The sequence below is a fragment of the Camelus ferus genome, chromosome 11 (genome assembly GCF_009834535.1).
Source record: "Camelus ferus isolate YT-003-E chromosome 11, BCGSAC_Cfer_1.0, whole genome shotgun sequence".
Classification (NCBI taxonomy): Eukaryota; Metazoa; Chordata; class Mammalia; order Artiodactyla; family Camelidae; genus Camelus; species Camelus ferus.
The window spans coordinates 9,158,450-9,180,536 of record NC_045706.1 but is presented as its reverse complement, the minus strand read 5'-3'; the positions used below and the strand labels follow the sequence as shown (position 1 = coordinate 9,180,536).

Here is a 22,087-nt window from a genome sequence, read left to right as displayed (position 1 = left end):
CATTTTAGTCAAGTAAATAAATTAACCTCTTTGTGCTTTAGTTTCTTCATATGTAAAATGAGAATGCATTAAAGACAGTAATTACACATAGCAATGGCTAACGTGTATTTTAACTTTATCTACTAATCAGTTAAAATACGTTAGCAAAACACAATAATAAAAGAGAAAATCAAACGCCACATAATACAAAGGCATAAATGAAAACTTCTCATCTGTGCCATGAGTTCTGTGAAGAAAGAGTGACACCCAGTGGATGACACATCTCCATGCACCCTGGTATCCCTACCGTAAAAGTAAGGGCTGCCTGCTGAAGGACTGCGTGTTAGGTGTGCCTGGTGCCCTGAACACATTGTTATTTGATCAAAAGATAAAAGACTCTTTATAAAATATTTTAAGTAGTGTGTTTAATTCTCTACAATTTGGGAAGGAGAAAGTCAATACCAAAATCAGAGTAGCCAAGGAATTATAATAGTCAAAGCTGTCAAAACTTATGTCTAATAATATATATTGTCCTAAGGTTAGTTTAAACTGCATCCAGTTAATTTTTAGTATTAGGGCTTTAGTGATAAGTGATGTTCTTAGATGATATTAAGCTATAAATTCAAAGGCTGACCAGTTACTTATCGAGTATGAGAATATAATAAAATCATTATAGCTAATCTTTTAGAAAAAAAAATTGTAAATACCAAACTGATACCAAAAAATCTAGACTTAACCTGAAATATAAATCAATTTGGAGAAAGTAAGAGGAATACTCTAAAAGTATTCATATTATGCCTAAATTGGTTTGGGAGAATTAGTGAGAGGATTACATTAGTACATTTAGGACTGTGGTTAGTTAATTCCTCACTGCTGGCGTGCACATGTAGGACTATTTGCCGCCCTGCCTAGATCAGAAAAACAGAATGGACGCAACAATGGTTTGCCTACTGTGAACTATTCTTTCACTAGCTAAACCAAAACTGCCAAAAATGAAATTTTAAACAGTATTTTTTTTTTTACTCTAACTACTAAATTTTAATCAAGGGATACAAAAAGCCAGAGCACCTTACCTAATAACATTCTAAAACTGGAATTTTCACAATCTTAGTAGTCAATTGCCTATTTTTCTCAATTCTTAATAGTTTTTCTCAAGTAGCAATTAATTAAACATAAATGCCCCTCATCCCAATTCACTTTCATTTCCCACTAAACAGCAAAACATCAACTGTATTATCAAGTGAAAAGTAAACAAAGCACCCAACAAAAACAAACAAACAAAAACAGAAAAACACCCTTCAAAGTACCTCTAACTTGTGTGATGCATTCTCTGGTAAAGATTCAAAGATTAAATCTTCAAGTGATTTGGGCTGGTTTGATTTAGCTTTTGCTGGGAACAAAGCTGGTGGTTCACACTGAGCCTGGAAACCCTCAAGTCCTCCGGCTGGGTTCTGCTGCATGAGTTTTAACCTTCTTCTTTCTTTCCGGATTTCCTTTGCTTTTCGACAGGGAGGTTTACTCAAATCTGCCCCTTTGCCTAAAAAAGAATTTCAAAATATTAGACCAATCACATTTGGCTCTAGAAATATTTTTTTTTTAAGTTTCAACGATTCTACAGAGTAAGTCCACAGAGTCCCGACTGTTAGGTTAGCTTTGGGTGGATGCTCCGGAGGACCACAGAGGAGAGCTCCAAGGTAAGTTCTACCTTAGAAGCAGGAACTGCCACAGAAAGTAAACAGTAACACAAACTTTTCAGGCAGCTCTTACTGTTGAAAAATATTTTTTCTTGTAACTATTCATCCACTTCTCTGCCTTTGTGAGAAGAAAGAACCTTCCACTTCAGGACACTGCTGTCTCCAGCTCATTTCTGAGACACTTCTCTGAAACCACTGGTGCCATAGAAAAATGCTTAGGAACTGGGAGTAAGTAAGTGCCGATCCCAGAACATACTCTGGCAGGTTTTTTAATAAAAAAGAATCCTTGCTTAGTTCAAGATCTTTGTGTCTCTCTTCATCTATCTGAAGGGTCTCACTAGTTCAGCTCTAGTTAATCAGAGTTTTGCTTCGATTGAAAGAACAAATATCAAACTGGTAACCCTTTAAAATATAAAAACTTTAACTATCATAAACCATAAATTTTAGTAAGTACCCTTTAATCTAGGAAGCTGTCTTCAAGGAATCCATCCTGAGAAAATTTTAACTATGAACACAAATGAAACCCTCAAAATAATCTTAATGTCCAATTATAGAATAATTACAGAATTTTTACAACAGTTTAGAAATTTTAGGGGATTTGTCATTATTCAGTGTTAAAACATTATATATAAATATATATACATTAAAATATTTAGGAAGAAATCTGGAAAGAAATATACCACCATGTTATCAGTCATCTTATTCAGGTTTAGAAATAAAGAAAGGATTTTCCCTTCTCTTTTTTTTTTTTTTGTAGTGTTCTCTTTTCTCCAATTTTTCTAACACTAAACTTTATAAATTTTTAAAAGCTATTAGTGAAAGTTTTTTTTTTAATTTAGGATCCTGAAACACAGTATTCACAAATCATATAAAAGTCAGCACTAGGAAGGTTTACAAGACTAGCAAGTTCAATTTTATAGAGAAGGAAATTAAGACCTAGACTGTAAAGGGACCTGCCAGAGACCAAGAGCAGGTCAACAGAAACAAACCTGATGAGAAAACAGTGAGCTCACTGATAGTGAGGCTGCCGTTACAACTTCACTAACATGTGTTCCACCTAAAAGCAAAGCTGACCTTTAAAAAAAGATTCTGAGTTTAAGTCTACTAAACCAGCAACATAAGAGTGATTCTGTAATTAGCCACCACTCTGCCGCCTTAGGGAATTCATTTCCTTCAGCCAGGGGATGTATCTTTTCTCAGGTTTGTTCTGAGAGACACAACAGCGTTATCAGTCAAGAGCACACACTCTGACATGGGCTACCTGAGGTCAGCTCTGTCACTTGACAAGATGACCTTGGGCAAGCTTCCTTGTCTGTACCAAGATAATAACCAGTCCCACCCATGGAGTTCTGAAGGATCAAATGAGTTAATGCAGCACAGCTCATAAAACAGTATCTACTATCCACTGAAGGGTCATCTTTTTATTCACTATCATATATATCACGAGTACCTAAAGTAATGTTCTGCCTATATAGGCATTCTGTAAATGTATTATGAAAAAATACCTGCATTTTCTATAGTTACTCAAAATTACATTCCCTACCAAAGTTTCCCAATTATGAACAAATTATGAAATTATCTAGAACAAACTGAGGAACAACTTTTCAGTATTTTTATGAAAGATTACCTCTGTCAGCTTTACACATCTCATTCATTAGACTAAGCAATCTTTACCATGGTCATTTCATACTACATGTATGTACTATCATGGTGCAAACTACAATGCACAGCAAATCAGGATTTCAGTTTATTTAGGGGGCACAGATCTCCCCAAGTTAACAAATTCCTTCAGCAGAATAAAAATAACTCATCAGTATAAGATCAGCACACCACACCAACCCTGTACGCACAGATTCAAACCACTCAAGAATCCTAGATTTAGTCTCCAGTGGTTTTAATACAGTTCAGTAGGTAGATCTGCATAATTTCTAGCTAAGTTCAAGGGAATGTACTTTTAATACTGTTCAAATAAAATGAAAACGCAAGTTCCCAGAGAAAATCCAAAACAAGGATTCCTATGATTTAAAAGAATAGTCTCACATTCTTAGTGAGAGATGTCCTAAGGGGGAAAAAGAAAATTGTAAAAAAGTGTTTAAATGTTTCAGTAACCATACTACTGGAGGTAAGGTTAGTATTATAATTCTAAAACTATTGTGTAATGTTGGATAAAGCAAATGGGCAAATACCATCTCCAATGTCCTTGAGAACTAGGTTTCTCGGTGCAGGAAAAACAAGATACAAATGCAAAACAAACAAAAAAGATAAAAATACTACAGTCCTGAATTCGATTTGAAAATATCAATATGAATTCATGAACCTTTAAGACTGCTCACTGAAAAGGACTAGAAAACAATGACCAAGCCAGTAGCAATAACAGCCACATCCAACCTAGTTTGTGATCTCCAAGTACCATTTCCCATCAAAAGGAACCAGGACTCCTTGGAGAAATGGCTGTACAAGATGATCCAGGAGTATCACGTTATACCAGGTAGCAAGGAAGCTGTCAAGACTAGTACAACTGTATCATAAGGACTCAGAAGCCAACTTAGAGAAGCTCCCATAGGAGCAAAGAATTACAACATAGCAAATGTGTTCAGATCCATGAGTTCACAATAATACAAAAAAAAAAAAAAATTAACTGGTCACTATTAGAAAATTTTATTTTGAAGGATGGAAAATAAAATGGAAGAATCAAGAATTTATCTTATGGGAAACAAACAGATGCAAAGAAAGTACTCTTTTTAGAAGTATTTCAGTCAGTAAATGAAAAAATAAATGAAAAAGTTCGAAAATCTAAGGGATCAATGGATTTACACATTGACCACCCATGGCTAGAAGCACTTAACAAAAAGAGGCACCCAGACACTGTATGTCTCCTGAAACAATACCCCACCACTCGTGAAGTAATCCTCAAACCCTTACCAATTCTTAAAGCAATAATTTGAACTTAAATCTGATTAAGACTTGCCTTCCTCCAAAAAGCAAAAAAAAAAAACCCAAAATTTAACTGCATCTGATCAAGGCTCTACATCAATTATCAACTTACAGGCAGCAGAGGAGCATTTGAAAGTGCATGTAAGATGTGATGGGTCAGATACAGAGACTGGGACCAACAACCCAGAACAAACAACCCAGTTTCTTCAATAAACAAACTGCAATAAAAAAGTGGGAGTGATGAAATGAGAACCTACAAATCTAAAGAGATTCGGATCCAGATGCAAACAATTGTTTAAAAATGAGAAATTTACATAATGCATATTCAGTAACATTAAGGAATTTTACTTAGGTGTAATAATGGTACTGTGAATATGTTTTTTAAAGTACTTAGCTTTTAGAGATGCATTCTGAAATACAGGATGATATAATGTCTGAATCTGCTTCAACACAATACTGAAAGGGGGAACTGGATATGAGTTTAGCTGACTGGCCATTTTAAAAACAAACAAGCGCATAGAAAGAGATCAGACTTGTGGTCAGGTGCAGGGTTGGACGAAGGCAAGTCAAAAGGTACAAATTTCTAGTTATAAGATTAAAAGCATACTTGAGATGTAATGTACAACACGATAAATATAATTACTGCTGTTATATATTAAAGTTGTTAAGAGAGTATATCCTGAGTTCTCTCTACAAGAAAACATTTTTTTTCCTATTTCTTTCATTTTTTACCTATCTGAGATGATGGATGTTCACCACAATAAATGTATTGTGATAATCACTTCGTGATGTAATCATTATGCTGCTCACCTTAAATTTATACAATGCTGTATGTCAATTATATCTCAATAAAACTGGAAGAAAAAAAAGAGTGGCCACCATGAGTCAAAAATTGTCTCAAACGAGGGTAGGGTACTTGAAAACTCATTATAATACTCAGTCTACATTTGTCTGTTTGAAATTCTTCAAAATACAGGTTTTTCAAATTTTATAAACTAGGACTAATTTTTATAATAAAAAATAAAAACAGTAAACAGACTGACCCTAATGCCCAAGAGAGTAAGAGTTGAAAGAAATTATCTAAGTCATTCAAAATATTTTATTGGACTACTCTTATCAACTAGGATGAACTCTCAGACCAACATCAATTTAAGTACCAAGAAATCCTTTATGTTAAAAAAAAATTCAATAAAGATGTGAAGTTTTCTGCACTTAAACATATGTAATTTACAATTTAAACAAAAAAACTAAAATGGTATAAAAATCTCTCCCTTGGATTATTTTGTATAAATAAATATAAGAACAAATTCAAGAACTGAAGCAGAATAACTATGCAAATTGACATTTAACAAAATAATTTTGAAAGAGTCATACATACACACATATATATAATAAACCCATTTAATACTGGATAAATTTTCTAAGCCTATTATTTTTATGACTGATACAGAAATAAGTCTTATCTTATTAAAGGTGAACTTAAATATCAAAATCTGTAAATTTTTAAACTCTAATTATGATTACACAAAGAAATCTAATGATAAACTGCAGCTTTTTACAATGTCTATGTTTTGGACATAATATCTAAAATTTACTTTGTCTCACTTAACACCAAAAATTAAAACGTTTAGCACCATACCGTCTGACAAAAATTTGATCCTCAAGCCTCTAGGGCCTAAGGTAGCAAAAAGAAATGGAACTCTTTTAAAATGTCTGTGTTTGAGGATAATAAGGTTATTATTTCAGGCTTTTTAAACAAGATAATTTGTTCATCTAACTCCAGGTAATGACACGTTGTGTAAAACAGCGATCTATTTTACAGATTTCATGAGTAATTCACTTTTTGAGCTCACGAGAGGGCCCAGGGATTGCAAAGTCTCAAGCACCAAAGAAAATCCTTTAGTATGACTTTAACAAGGTCTGACAACAAACTTGCACTACCTGGCTTAGGGACTGTATGCACTTTAACTGAATGTGATGGTTCACCAGAGCCCAACTTCTCTTCTATATCTTGTGACTGAATTAATTCATTAGATTCTTCTTTCTTTGAGCTCTTTATTTTCTTCTTCTCTTCACTCTCTAAGCTCTCTCTGAAGTCACCACTGAGTGTTCTAAGGTCACACTGTGCATCCAATTTCGTTATTAATGCAAAGTCACCCGCAACAGCATCCTCCACGGTGGGCTCCATGGGCTCATCTACAAACCAAAAAAGATCCAAGTCCATCAGTCAGGCCGTCTGACACAATTAAGACACACATGGGAAAAAATGCCCCTTTTTGATTCAACACAGCAGAGACTAGTGTGTCCACCAAATCCATTCCCCTGTCTTCTGAAGTCAGAGCTGTAGTTAAGACCATGATTACTACCAAGGGAATGCACTGCCAGTCCCTTCACAAGCTGTAGCCACGCTCCCGTCAATGGAATATAACCACCTGAAATGTCCAATTGTGACTCGCTTGTTTTTAAGGAAATCTATGACTCTGAACTTCCACCCTTCCCCCTCCCCACTGGCTGGATTAGCAAAAACCAGAGTGACTTTGGAAATGATATGTTGAAGAGAGTCCCAGAATGGCTGAGGTAGGAGCAGAGCTGCAGGTGGATCTGGAACACCCTCACTGGACTGTTATATGAGGAAAGAAACAGACTTCTATCATTTTTCAGTCTATGCATTTTAGTGTCTCTTTGTTAAACTTTTACCCTAATGAGTATTAGCACTCCTATGAATTAAGTTGCAGGTATAAATAATTCAGAAGTCTACAAGTCAAATAAAGACTTAAATGTAAAAGCTACATAAAAAGACAGGCAATCCTCAATTTACAAATGAACAACCTGGGGAGGGTATAGCTCAGTGGTAGAGTGCATGCTTAGCAAGCACGAGGTCCCGGGTTCAATCCCCACTACATCCATTAAAAATAAACAGATATAGATAGATAGATAGATAGATAGATAGATAGATAGATAGATAGATAGATAGACAGACAGACAGACAGACAGACAAACCTAATTGCTTCCCCATCAAAAAATAAAACAAACAAATGGGTAGCATCCTCAAAATCTGAATATTAATTTTTGAAATTCAGAGGATGATTCCTGGTCACTGAAAAAAACTGTATACTAACTAACCAAGAAAATCCGTTTAACCTTTAAGGTTATACATGAACATTACTAAACAGAGCTATACCAAAATTCTGATGTTTCCAATATGACCTAGAGCCCTCCAGCCTCTTTGTTGTCCCCAGCTCTGCCAAGTCTGCTCCAAGTAGTTCTGAATTATGGTCTGTTAAGGACAGTGCACGAGGGCAAAGAACTTACCTGTCCTGTTGGTCACTGTACCTCCAGTACTTAAAAGAGGTACTAGGACATTGTAGGCATTCAAAACATACTTGGGGAACAGATTAACAACCTAAGACTGGGGTGAGAGGCTCCCAGGATTAGGCATTTTCTATGGTAAAAGTGAAAAAGAGCTCTAGGAATGGGCGGTATTCCCAATTTTTATGGTCATGTATTTGGCAGTGCCTATAGGAAATCTTAAAAAAAAAAGCAACAAAAACTCTGAAAAAACTGAAAAAGCAAAGTATCTGTAACCCAAGTAAATTAAATGTTACTAATTACCTTTCAGGAAAATTCACAATTCAAAATTTATTAGAAAGTAAGAAACAATTTCAGGCAATATAATTTACTGAAGACCTTCCTCAAACACGGAAAAGCTGAGCTTTGCTCAGCACTGTAAGTGGTCACGCAATCTTGTGTGAGTTGCATATAAGCATCTCTATCTCTCTAGGGATAATGCCACTTTCTATGTAATTCACAAGCCTATTAAGGACCAAATAAAATTAAGAATTCTCAAAGAACTGTGAAAACTAAAATTTCAATAAACTCCAGGAAATCACATCTTTAAAGTGGTCCTCTCTTCTTCCCAAACGAGACTTTCCCTGGCATATACTCCCCATATCCTTGATTTAGCGGGCAGTGCTAACAGTGACAGCAGGGCTAAGAGCAGTCATCACCATCACAGTAACAGCAGTGTCTGATTATAGTGGGACCCCTTTCCCCTACCTAAGAAATGACTGAAAGTAAGAACCTCGGAAAGAAAGATCAATTTAAAGTAAACAGTTTTTAGACCCCATCTCATCTTACCCTCACAATGTCCTTTTGAAATTTCCCCTTTAGCCAGAAATTTCAACATTTTCTTCAAAACCTTCTTGTGAGATTTTGATGGCTGAAACTGTAAAGGTTGGCACCTGGGAAAGCAAAATAAATATTTAAAAGGTTAACTCAAATTTTGAAGAAATCAAATCACTTCTGCATAGTACTACAATGAGGCCAAGTTCATGCCTCAGATTTCTGGGTAAAGACAGAGCTTAATGTAGCCTCTAATCCCACCCCAAATCTCACTAAACTACAGTTAAGAGATTATTTTAAAAAGGGAAAAGACATAAACCACTAGGGAAAAACGAATAGAAGAAATGCTGGAAACCAGAAAGCCGATGCACAGTGCTCACTGACTCAGCAGACCAAAGAAGGCTGAATCCTAAGCCAGAGGTTATCCAGTTTTCTCTACATTACCCCTAAAAGTCTTAAGAATTGGTGAGACCTGATACCTCAGAGGATAAGAGTGAAAATGAGTCTAAAAATAGGAAGATCCCTTGAAAGTCTGTTTTGGAAGCAGTTACATATATGATAGTCTCCCTCATTTTACACAAATGACTCTCTACACAACCCAGGAGAAAACGGCAAACGTTTAAGAAAGAGTAAAAATAAGGTCTCTTATATGAGGGATACAGGCACAGATGAAAGCAATGGACTGCACTGGAAACAGCAAGCTTCAACAGAAGTCTACATGCTGAATGTTGAGACCTCCAACCCACTCCCCAACCCAACCCCAGAACAGCAGATGGTAATTTCTCTCCAGAATGTGATCAGACCTTAAAATACTGACATCAGGGATTCTTCCACAGAGCAGCCTAGCCAGATCACCCTACTTAAAGCCCACAGTAAACAAGGCCCAACAGAGTAGGTAAAATTTCCAATGGGGACACTGGAAAGCTGGAATCACCAGACACTTGAGGAGGGCATCTAATACAAAGATAGGTGCAAAAAAATTGGGGAAAGCAATTTGGAGGCTACGGATAAAGAGTACACAGGAAGAAGGGAGTCTAAAAAATTTAAAAGTCCAAGAACAAAAATCCCTCTTAGAAGTAAAATATAATAGAATAAAAAATTAAACAGAAGACAGAAGATTTGGAAAATTAAGTTGAGGAAATCTCCCAAAAGATGTGGAAAACTGAAAAGAAAATTAGAGTACCAGTCTAAAAAGTCCAATGTCTGAATAAAGACATTATAGAAGAGATAAGGAAAAGGGAAAAGAGAAGATCGACCAAAAAAAGAAAATTTCTCTGAACTGAAGGACATGATGGGAGGAGCCCCTACATTGAAGTCTGTATGCAATGAATGAAAACACAGTGCCAAATATATTATGAAATATCAGAACACTGAAGACAAAAAAACCTCTGAAGAGAAAAAGTACGTTTTGGACAAAGGAATAAGAATCAGAATGCCATTGGGACTTCTCAACACTGGACTCCCTAACAATGGAGCGAAGCTTTCAAAATTCTAAAGGAAAATTATTTTCAATCTACGCTTCTCTACCCAGCCAAATTTTAAGTTAAGTTTGAATAGTGAACAAACACATTTTCAGACACACACAGTCTCAAAAAATTCACCTCTCATGTATTTTTTTCTCAGGAAGCTATTAGAAGATATGCTTCACTAAAATGAGGGGATAATACAAGAAAGAGGGTAGAGGAGACAGAATCCAACTCAAGACCCAAAGAGAATCCTCAAGATGACAGTTAAAAAGAGATAACAGGATGACAGTGACGAACAAGGTGTAGAGACCACCGATCCAGACCAGAGCAGGTCAGAAGACTCCACAAGAGATTTTCTTCAAGAAGATAAAAATGGTAAGAGTAAAAAGCATCCAAACACACCAAGAGGAAATTTATACCGATGGAAGTACCTAGAAAACTATGAAACTAAAAATAGCAACGATCAACTCCAGGGAAAGTAAAAACTTGTGCAGGAAAGAAAAAGTAATCATGGGCTACTACACAGCTGAGCTTGTGAGGCCTATTTACGCAGACATAATGACATGACTACATCTATCCAAAAGGACAGTATTTGGAAGCTGGGGATGAGGACAAATAAATAAACATGAGCTTGAATGTGACAGTGGGGTAGGGGTGAAATAAAGTTAAATCTCTATCTTTCAAAGAGAGAAGCCCAGAGATAACGGGGAAAACCAATTTTAAAAATCAAGCATTATAATTATATAAGCATGTTACTTAAAGACAGAATCAGTTAAGAGATTTGAAAGTGACTGCACTGGGAAACAAAAAATTGGATGGGGGTTTCAGAGGATTGCTATTTTGCAAAATAAGCTTTATGGAACTATTTGATTCTTTAAATTATTAGCAGATATAATACTGTTAAAAAGTAAAACTAAAAAAAAAGCAAAAATTCATAGCCAGGAAGTTCATCCTCATTCAGGCTCACATATGGGCAGGCCCCAGCGTTTGCCTCACAAGAAGCCAAGTTGTAGGCTAGACCACCTTGCCTTTACATAAGGCCTCATAAGGCCTCACTGTAGTATAATCAAAAGAATAAATATGCAAAATGACTCCATAAGATCGATATAAACACTGAAGTTATGTAAAGGATAACAATTCAGGAAATGTTTGATTCCATGCAAAATTACAAAATGCAAAGAAAAATTCACACTTTATAATTATTTTGTTTTACAATGTTAACCAAATCCTTTCCCATAAAAGCAATATACCTGGAAGAGTGCTTTGTATGAGACAAGCACCCAATAAATTATAGAAGCTTTTACCTTTTTCTTTAACCCACTAAAATTGGCCTTTTCTGATTAAAGATTCTCAGGATTCAGTCCTGACACTTATTTGAACAGAATTCTAGCCATATTCCAATAATAAACTGCTATCTGAAGCAAAATGACTTGTGCCTTTGAAGATGCCACCACTTCCTAACCATTAAAGCTGAAGGAGCTACTCTGTCATTTTATACTACATGAGATGCTGTCAGCAAACCAGACATCCATCTTTTCTCTTTATTGTACCAGGCCTATGACCAGTTAGATAAGAGAAAGGATTCTTAACCAGTAATCAGCGACATTCTGAAAGTCAGTGATCATCCTAAAATTAATGTGTAAAATATTACATATTTTTGTCTGTATGCCTCCTCTCTTACTGTACTGTTTTGTTGCAGAGAGGGTCTGTAACTTTCATCAAATTCTCTTTAATTCCAAAACAGATTAAGAGCAACTACGGGAGACAGCTGTGAGGACAAGCCAAGCGTGATGGACACAACTGCGTTTGCTTTTTTATTGAGAGTACATACACACACACCGAAACTGCAGACGCGCTTCACGATGTTTACATACTTTCCCTATTTTCTACCAGAAGGCGAAAGGGGAATGGGAAGGAGGATGAGGGAGAAGAGAAAGACCTTTACAATCAGAGAAGGAAAAATCCTTCCACGTTAGGGTAGAGGAAGAGGGGCACAGGGGAAAGATAAAAGATTGTATAAAATCAAGCAAGCAAACATTTTGTAGGAAAAGAAAAAAGACTTTTTAGATTAAGTTTTCCAATGACAAAAACAAGACTGAACATATGCGGGTTAAGCGTCAGCCCTCCTCCTCACACAGGACCCTATGACACTGCTTGAATAAAATCACTGTACCGAGCAATACACTAGAATGCTGGAAAATCCTAAGCTAAAACCTATAAAAATTTAGTATCTAAAAGTAATTTAAGTATTTACCAATATTCTCCCAGTATTTCATGTATTATTGACTAGATTGCTAAATAGTATATTTTTTCATATCATATTTATAAATGAACAATCCAACATTATTAAAAGCTATTGATCGGCACATGAATATAGCATCAGTATGCAGAAAAAACACAACTCATTTGCTTTCCTTTATAAAGAATGTCTACCTAGGATAGAAATAAACATTTAGAAAAAAGCAAGATTCTACGAAAAAAATTATACACAATCTTCATATTAACAGAATTCTAGTAGTTAAAATTCTTACCTTATTGTGTACTGAGGACAACAAGTTTGGTTCATGACAGGTTTGTACATATATTTTCCGCTTCTAAAATTATAAAATAGTTTTGTTAATTTCATACAAATTTTTCAAATGTAGCCAAGTAGATTAGTACAGGGGTACAAAAATCTAAGGAAAAATCTAACCAACAGGTAAACAAAAATCGGGTAAAATCTAATTAACAGTTAAAAATGCATTTAGGCTTAGTTACTCTTCATAAGCTAACTAATATTGCAGTATGGGTATACGAAGGGCCAGAGTAGCGTCTTCTTTCCTAAACCTTTACATATGTACCCCATGGTTAATGATCTCAATTACCCTCTTTTCAGCATCTGCAGTCCCTTACATGCTTCAACCTGCCATCTCCCTCAACACTGGAAAGGGCAGAGAAAACTGCCCAGGATGCTGTGGGACTGATGTGTGCTGCTGCCTACTCCATCCACACTTGGGGGTTCCATGTGCAAGCACAATGTACCCCCAAACCAATCTGATCCTTTCCATGCTTTCTGGATCTCAGTTAATGCAGAGTCATGACATTATGAGCTGAAGTTTGTCCCCTCAAAATGCATTATGTTGAAGTCCTGATCACCAGCACCTCAGAGTGTGACTGTATTTGGAGATAAGGCCTTGTGAGAGGTGATTAGGCTTAAAATGAAGCTGTTAGGATGCACCCTAATCCAATCTGACTGCTGTCCGTATAGGAAAAGGAAACTGGACATAAAGAGAGACATTAAACACGGGGGATGCACATGCACAGAGAAAGTACCACATGAGGGCACAGCGAGGCAGCAGACAGGTGCAAGCCAAGGAGAGAGGCCTCAGGAGAAACCAAAGCTGTGGACATATTGATTTTGGATTTCCAGCCTCCAGAACCATGAGAAAATAAATTCCTCTTGTGTAAGCTGCCCGATCTGTGGTATTTCATTATGGCTGCCCCAGTAAAGACATGAGTTCAGTTCCCGAGCCAGGCTCCTGGGAGTCCTCCCACATTCTTCCCTCTAATGCACCTCCCTTTCCTGACAGCAAGTGCTCCACTTCTAAAATGTCTCCTAAGTCTATTCCCTCTGATCTATCTCCTAATCTACAGCCACTGCTCCTGACGACGACAGTGGTCCTCACCATCTCACATCTGGATACTGCAATCACCTCTGGAACTAGTCTTCTGGCTTTCAGAATCGCCCCCTCAGATACCTTTCTGCTATCTGAATGATCACTTCCAAATCACAAATTCCATCAAACTTCTCTCTGACATAAGAGCCTTCAGTAGCTTCCTTGTACCTTAAAAAAAAAAAAAAAGTTCCCTATCACGGCAGTCTTTGAACATCTGACTATATTCATCTACTTCCGGAGAAAGCTGTGTAGTTTCATGTGCTGTACTCAAGCCCATGTCTTCTGGGGAGTAGTGGCACTTAACGTTGCTCATGTTTATGTAAGGAACTTCACCTAATAGTTATTCTAAAATCATCTACATAAAAATAACGACCAAAAAATCTTAGCCATCAAAGGCAACGTGTGGACCTTAAGGGAACCCTGATTCAAATTAAGCAATGGGGGGAGAAAGAAAATGTTTGAGACAGGCAGAAAATCTAATCAAAACTAGGTAACAGGTGACATCAAATAATGATTATTAAATTTGGAAAGTATGGCAATGGTATTCTGGATATGTTAAGAAAAAAATTCTTCCCTCTTAGAAACACATATTTAGTACAGCTATAATGACATGATATCTGAAATTTGCTTTAAATAATTTTGTGGGGGGAGTGGGGAGGTATCTTATTCCATTGGGGCTGCCGTAACAAAATGCCACAGACTGAGTGGCTTACAAACAACAGAAATTTACTCCTCATGGTTCTAGGGGCTGGGAAGTCCAAGATCAAGGTGTCAGATTTGTTGTCAGGTGGAGACAAGCCTTCTGGTTCATCGTTTTGTTGTGTCCTCACGTGGCAGAAGAGCAAGGGAGAGCTCCGTGGTCTGTTATAAGGGCACTAATCTCATTTATCAGGGTTCCATCTTCATGACCTAATCGCCTCCCAAAGGCCTCACCTCCAAATACCATCACATTGGGAGTTACGATTTAACATATGAACTTTGGCGGGAACACCAACATTCAGTACATTGCAGGGAGCAAGGAAAACTGATGAAACAAGATTGGCAAAATGTTAACCTGATGATAGGTATATGAGGTTTATTATAATGTACTCTCTACATTTGTCAAATTTTCCTTATAAATACCCTAAAAACGAGAACCAAATCTCTACACAACAAAATGTAATAAAAATTCTTTTAAATCTCTTTTCAACAACAGGAAAACATTTTAAAGGCAAACAATATCTTTCAATTATGAGAAGAACCTGAGGAATATCAGAAGTATCTTTGCATCAAGGACCTTTACCTTCGCCATCCTCGGTCTATGAGATCCTGATAATCCTGAACAGTCATGGAATGTGCCCACATGCCTGAAAAATAAGTGTCATGTTATTACAGCAGGTGGAACTTCTCACTTTTCTAAACTCACATGATTTTTAAAATGTGAATACTGAAGCAAAAAATATACCTAGCTCACAGGGGAGAAATGAAAGTCTGCACATACTTCATACTTATTAGTTTGACAAAATACACAATACAAATGAAACACAGGATGTATCAAGGTTATCCTAATTTTTAAAATTAAGTGATCACATTCAGTTCAGGATTAGTCAATAGTCTCTATGACATTATAATTTTAGGTCCTCACTGCAATCAAATTACATCACACCTTTAAACCATAATATTATCTCACATAATTTAATAAGCTGGTCTTTTCAGAAGAATTAGAAAGCAAGTAAGTTCTCCTGGTTTTCACATGTGTTTACAGAACAGTCTCATACATTGAAAACAGGACAAAACTATACATACAACAATATTCCTTTTAAGTATAAAACCTGAAAGAAATCCAAATGCCTAGGAACAGAAAAGTGATTACTGGGACTGTGGTATTATCAATATGACGAAATAATTATGCAACCAGGAAAAAAAATAAAGACTAAGAAAACACTGATTGTTAAAAGAAAAATGAGTTTTACCCTTGTAAACAGTAAACTGCAACAGACGTATGTAAAGACAGAGACAGGCTCGAGAAAGAAGGATGTGAGAAAAGTATGGGTGCTCGAGCACAGCAGAAATGTCCACAAGCCTGGCAGGCGCTCATTAACACCAAGTTACTCTGAAGCTCAACTTCCTCATCTGTGAAATAGAAATAATAAAACCTACCTACCCAATAGATGGAGCGCCCTGTATTATTAAAATCAAAATCGAGATAGAAGTTTTTACAGTTCTCTCTTTAGGTGAAAAGGTCGAAAGCAGATTTGTTTCCATAGAACTTTAAACGAAGGATATTTATATTAATCGGTTTTTCTCTTAATGAAATTACGAGAAAAAGATAATTAAGGACCTATTAAATATAAACTTCAGGCAGGTTTAATATAAATTGTTTGTTACATATATATTATAATCGCTATTCTAAAATTCTGCGAGAGAGAAGGGAGGAATCGCTAAGAACCCTAGGCAATCACTGTCACCATTTGGTGTGCTTCTGCTGGGTTTTTTTTCTCCCTCCCAGACCTGTAATCATGTCACAGACATTATTTCCATCCTGCTTATTTTCTCCGTTTATCCCACCACTCTAAATGTTTTTTCCACTTAACTCATCTTCATAATCGTCACTCCTGATGTTTGCATTATGCTACATTCTACTCCGTCTCCCCCACAAGAAGCACCTAGTAAACACTTAATTAATGAGTAGATGGACACACCATAATCACCCAAATCATTCCCTTACCGTAGGGTAGAATTTTTTTTAATACGGAAACCACCCAAATTTACACCTTCGTAGATATCCCATTTTTCCACAATGCCAGATTATTCTTCAAAATAAGAGTTTCTACTGTTGCCAAAGCATGACAAGGCAGGAAACAAACATGATGTTGTCTACAAACCAAAAAATCTTCCGAAAGAAACCTGAATCATAATTGGGGGTGGAGGGTACTGTAGGCTGGCTGTGTTGTCATCGAGGTGGGTGGAGAAATGACATGGCACACAAACAATTGGTACAATTTTCACACATCAGTACAAACAGGGCCCCTCGCCAGCAGCGACTCTGGTCACCAGTTCCCTGTTACATTCTCCCAGAGACATGTCCTCCGTGGATGCCCACGCACGTGTGTCTTCCAGACACACCGTTTTCTCCACAAACAGCACGACCTTCACTCACTGTCCAGCACCTCGCCTTCCGCACTTACTACCGGGATCCTTCCACATCACCATCAGCACTTACAGGTGAGCCCCCGTAACTGACCACACTACAGCGCTCCCCGGCAGGCGTGCCATCACGTACCCCACCATCCTACTGACGATGGACACCTGTTTCCACACTCGGCTCCTGCGAGACAATCATTAGCTCGCACGTCTGAGCACCTGTGTGAAGAATAAGCCTCTAGAAGCTTCCCTGATGAATCAGAGGTGAGATCCGTTTTTATTTTTGACAGCCACGCCACTCCCCGGAGAGCCGCGTTCGTTCGGCCCTCGCTCCACTTGACAGGGGCTGGGCCGGTACTCCATCCTGGGCGCGTCCCTCCGGCCAGTCCGCCCGAGGCGCCGCCACCCCCGAAGCTGCCGGCCAGCCGCGGAGCCCCCGAGGACGTGACACCCTTCCCCGCCCGCCAGCCCGACCCGCTCACCATTGGAGCGACTGCCCGACTCGTTCTTGCAATAGCCGCAACGGTAGAAGTCCTCGCCCTCGAAATACTCCACGATGCTGGGCGAAAGAGAGGCCCAGGAAGCCATGGTCCCGGCCCTCCAAACGCGACGCTGCCCAGCCCCACACCACCACCACCACCACCACCACCACCACCGCCGCCGCCGCCACCCCACAATGCACCGCGCCGCCCGGCGCCCGCAGGCCGAGCTTCGCCGGGAGCCCCCTGGCGCTGACGCCGCCTGCGCCATCTTGACCGAGGGCAGCTTTCCGCTATTTCCGCTCCTTCTCCGAGAGGGACCGCCATCTTCGCTGAGGGTGAGGCCGAGAGACGGAGCGTGAAGGGCTCCAGTCTGGGAAGAAACGCGTGCGAAAGGGAAGGAGGAGTTGGGGAGCAGGGCCTGGGTGTTCCCCCGCGAGGGCCTGGCCTGGGGCGCGGCGGGCGGTGCCGGGGTTTGGACGCGAGTCGGCCGCGCCAGCCCCGTCGACGGGAGCACTCACCGCTGGACGCCTTGCCCTCCTCGGAGTCGCAGTAGCCGCAGTGGTAGCCGGCCTTGAGTCCCTTGTACTCCACCACCGAGGCCATGGTCGCCGCCGCCAGGGTCCGCGTGGGCCGGCCACGCCTCTCGGCGCCCCGGGGCCGACCTCCGCGGAGCGCGGGGGCCCGCGGCGGGGAGGAGTGGAGAGCGAGAACCGGCGCGGGGCGTTCCAGTGCCCCCGGGCCGGCTCTGTGCCGGGGCTCGGGCCTCCCAGGACGTTTGTGGGGATGGTAGTCGTGCCCCCAGGCCCCGAGTTCCAGCCAGCCCTTTGCGTATTGTTACCAGTGCTTCCAGCAACGGCGCGTTGTTGGCCCCGTCACAGATAAGGAAACGGGCACGGAGGCTGTGATCTTTCATTTCTAGATCCTGCAGATCTCAGTTTAAAAGTTAACATCTGAGACTGCCCCTGATGGTAGACAATTCTGGCTTCTTCCAAACCAGCAAGCACTTAAATGTGCCATAGGTTCAAGTACACATGCAGGCATTCTGTTGAATGGCCAGGTAGGTGACTTGAACACTACACTTTCACAGGAAACAACTGTCAGAGCCAGTTGCTGCTTTGTGCCACTATAAGCCCAGTGCCACCGTGTCTTACAACTTTTTAAGGGAAGCTGAAAATCAGATTTTTTTAAAGTATACTTTTTAAATGTTACTTTAAAAGAATATTTTTAACTGTACGGTCCAAACATAAAATTTATATAAGCTGGATTCAGCCCAGGGGCCTCCAATTTGCAACCACTATTTTAAAGGAGATTGCTTAAAGAGTAACAGTCTGGAGCAAAGTATAAAAATGAGTGAGTACCTTCAGTAAGGCAGTAGTCCTTTATCTTTAACTCTTTATGCACGGTAATTTAAGCCTGTCTGTCCTTATATTTTTCCCATTCAACAATAAAGACTATCTTTTTAGTGTTTTTAGAAGATGGTTATATAATAGAAAAGAACAAAATCTGACTGTATTGGATCTGTTCCTTTAGCTTTAACCAGTATGCCCTGTTTTCTAGGCTTAGTCTTGCTAGCTGTGTACTCACGTAAAGATAACAAGTTGCAGAATAGAGAATAACATTTGTGTTGTTGGAGATTTTGCAGGAGCACAATGAGCTGGCCCACGTGGACAGCTGCAGGAACAAAGAATTCCTACACCAAGAAGTTTGCACCAACCAACCACACCCCCTCCCCTGTTGTTTTCTGGGGGTCTTTGGGGGGGGGGGTTGTATAAAAGCCTGTATTCTGACTGGAGGAGGATGGTTCTCCAACACATTAGTCTGCCATCCTCTTCAGTCTGCCGGCTTTCAGAATAAAGTTGCTGTTCCTTGCCCCCACATCTCCTCTCCTGATTTATTGGTCTCCCGATTTATTGGCCTGTCCTGTGGCAAGCAGAACGAATTTGGACTGGGTAACAGTTACCTTTTAACAATGTTTAAAAAATGTTTAACTTGGAGAAACAGGTAAACTTTTGAGGTCAGTTTCGACATTCTTTACCCCGAGGTCCACTATGCTGGATGTGTGCTTAGTTAAGAGGTTTCTTGGCGGCAGTGACCTGTTACATTGCTAAGCATCACTTGTGCCTCACACAATGGGAAAGAACCTAAGGATAGCTATATAGCATGCAAGAGGTGTTCAGGGTCCCTTTAGGTTTATGCAGTTCCTCCAACTCCTTAGATTTGAAGGCTCCTTGCTAGATCTCAGTACCCATGTTCTTAGACAGACCTCATGCATTTTGTTCATTTGACTACTGATCCATTCCTGGACAGGCTCTCATTTTGAAAGTAAGAGTGAAATGAAACAGTAGAATGCCATGCTCAGGACAGAGAGTAGGCAACCAGGAGGCTCTTCAGGCTTTATAGTCTTGTCCCATTTCCCTTGTGTCCCTCTGAAGCCCTAACCTTGTCCCAAGCCCTAGACCAACCTCAGCCAGTGCACTCCAGGACGTACCAACCTTGAACAACAATGAGAATGTCCAAAGCCCTAGACATGTATTAACTCATCTAATCCTTATAGCACCTTCACTACATAGGAAACAGACCAGAGAGGCCAAATAGCTTGCCCAAGATCATACAGCTAGTAAGAAACAAATAGGATGGGGAAGGGTTATAAAAATAAAATTATTGAAAAAGAAGAGATCAGCAAATACTAGGTTTGGACTTACAGACTTAATACTAAGGCAATGGTTCCTAGATGTCTTTAGTTCGCTGAGGATTACAGACAAAATTTTCATCTTCCAGGTCCAAATTAGAAAAATAATGCAAAGCTTCATTTAGTTTCCCCCTTTTTGGGGGGAGTTGGAATAGGGCACTATTAGAATGTCCTTTTATTTATAAAATTGTCATCAATAGACAGTCGTCTTTTTAATTTTCTCAACAGAATAAAACACTGGCAACACTAGCATGTTTGGTCATTAACACAGTTGATGTAATTGGATGTGAAATCAAGTCTGCAAAGCTTAAGAGTGAGGCTCGGTACTAGGCACAGATGATGTGAAGGAATCTGCATGGTGATAGGCCCATGTTTCTTGAATTAAAGTGAAATGAAGAAAGTGTTGTGAGCAAAACAATTGAATTAAGCCAGAGGGAAAGAGTGAAATACAGAGGACATGCTAGAAAAAGCCTGTGTATGAGCAAGGCAGGGAGGTGGATTGGGGACCAGGGGTCTCAGGTCTAGGAGTGGTAGAATCCTAGAAGACACTTTCCTCTATGGGCCACTCACTGCCAAGGTCTCAGATTGGACCCCATCCCTCCACTGTCTAGACTTGTGCTCTCCAGTTTGGTAGCCACTTGCCATATGTGCCTACTGAGCACCTAACATGTAGCTAGTGAGACAGGGAAACTGAACTTTTATTTAAATTTATTTGAATTTTTAAATCGTAGCGGTATAGACAGCAAGCAGGATAAATGTCAAAAAAAATCTGTGTGTCAGCATATCCTATTCAAACTGCAGAAAATCAAAGACAAACAAAAATCTTGAAAAAAGCCAGAGGGGGAAAAGCCCTTATCTATAGAGGAGCAAGGGTAGGAATTACATCAGTCTTCTTGTTAGAAATAATGCAAGCAACAAGAAAGGAAAGTGAAATACTTAAAATTATGAAAGCAAGAAACACCAGTCTAGAGTTCTGTATCCTACAAAATTACCCTTCAAAAGTGAAGGAGAAGACTTTCTCAGACAAACAAAAATAGAGGAAATTTGTCTCCAAAAAACCTGCTTTGCAAGAAATGTTAAACTCTTCAGAAAGAAAGAAAATCAGATCTACATTAAGAAAGGAAGAGCATTAGAGAAGAATAAATGGAGGTAAAAAAATCAGATTCTTAATTTTTCAAATCTTAATTGACCTGACAGGTAACAGATGGATTAAAATAGCAATAGCAGCGTGTACAGGGTACAAGTTTGTGGATAAGTGAAATGAATGGTTGCAGTGTTACAAGGGGTGGGAGGGAGGAACTGGGAATACTCTTTTGTAAGGCACTTGCACTGCCTGCAAAATAGTATAATTTTAAAAAGCAAAACAAGAAGTATAATTGCTATGCTAAAAGAGAAGGGAAAAAAATAGAATCATAAAATGCTTAATTAAAATCAGAAAAGGCAGAATAAGAGTAGACCACACACACACACACACACACACACACACAAAACCAGAAAAACAAGAGCAATAAATAGAAAACAGTAACAAATATGGTAAATACTAATCCAATTACATCAACAATCACTTTAAATATCAATGGTCTAAATATACTAATTTAAAGAGAGACTATAAGACTCAACTATACGTTATCTGTAGAAAAACCCACTTTAGACATAAAAACACAGATAGACTAAAAGTAAAGGGACGGAGAAATATATACTCTCGCTAACACTAATCAAAAGGAAGCTGCAGTAGCTACATTAATTTCAGATAAAGTAAACTTACTTTTATAACTTATTTCTGAATATGGGTTTGGGGCTACAGATTCAAGCACATCTCTACAAACAGCACGTTTGGCAGGGATAGATGTTATTCCTACTACAGAAGCCGGGTTGTAATTAACCATTGTATTTTCTCCATTTCATGTTTTTTTTTAGGAACTAGAGACATCTTGGTCTGCAT

At 38.9% G+C, this 22,087-nt stretch overlaps 1 protein-coding gene across 9 annotated transcripts in view; it reads right to left on the bottom strand.

Moving 5' to 3' along the window:
• Positions 1 to 22,087, bottom strand: part of ATE1 (arginyltransferase 1) — a 171,886-nt gene that overhangs the window by 141,618 nt on the left and 8,181 nt on the right. For 3 of the 9 annotated variants that reach the window (XM_032490743.1, XM_032490740.1, XM_032490742.1), the window contains exons 1-6: positions 17,457 to 18,361; positions 15,134 to 15,197; positions 12,727 to 12,789; positions 8,745 to 8,848; positions 6,549 to 6,803; positions 1,287 to 1,516 (exon numbers count right to left, since the gene is read on the bottom strand). In XM_032490743.1, coding sequence (XP_032346634.1) covers positions 1,287 to 1,516; positions 6,549 to 6,803; positions 8,745 to 8,848; positions 12,727 to 12,789; positions 15,134 to 15,197; positions 17,457 to 17,724 — 984 coding nt within the window. In that variant the 5' untranslated portion in view covers positions 17,725 to 18,361. Of the gene's footprint in view, positions 1 to 1,286; positions 1,517 to 6,548; positions 6,804 to 8,744; positions 8,849 to 12,726; positions 12,790 to 13,860; positions 14,020 to 15,133; positions 15,198 to 16,558; positions 17,085 to 17,113; positions 17,155 to 17,456; positions 18,362 to 22,087 lie in introns of those variants that run through there. The other 6 variants (XM_032490741.1, XM_032490744.1, XM_032490747.1 and 3 more) reach the window with 6 other exon arrangements.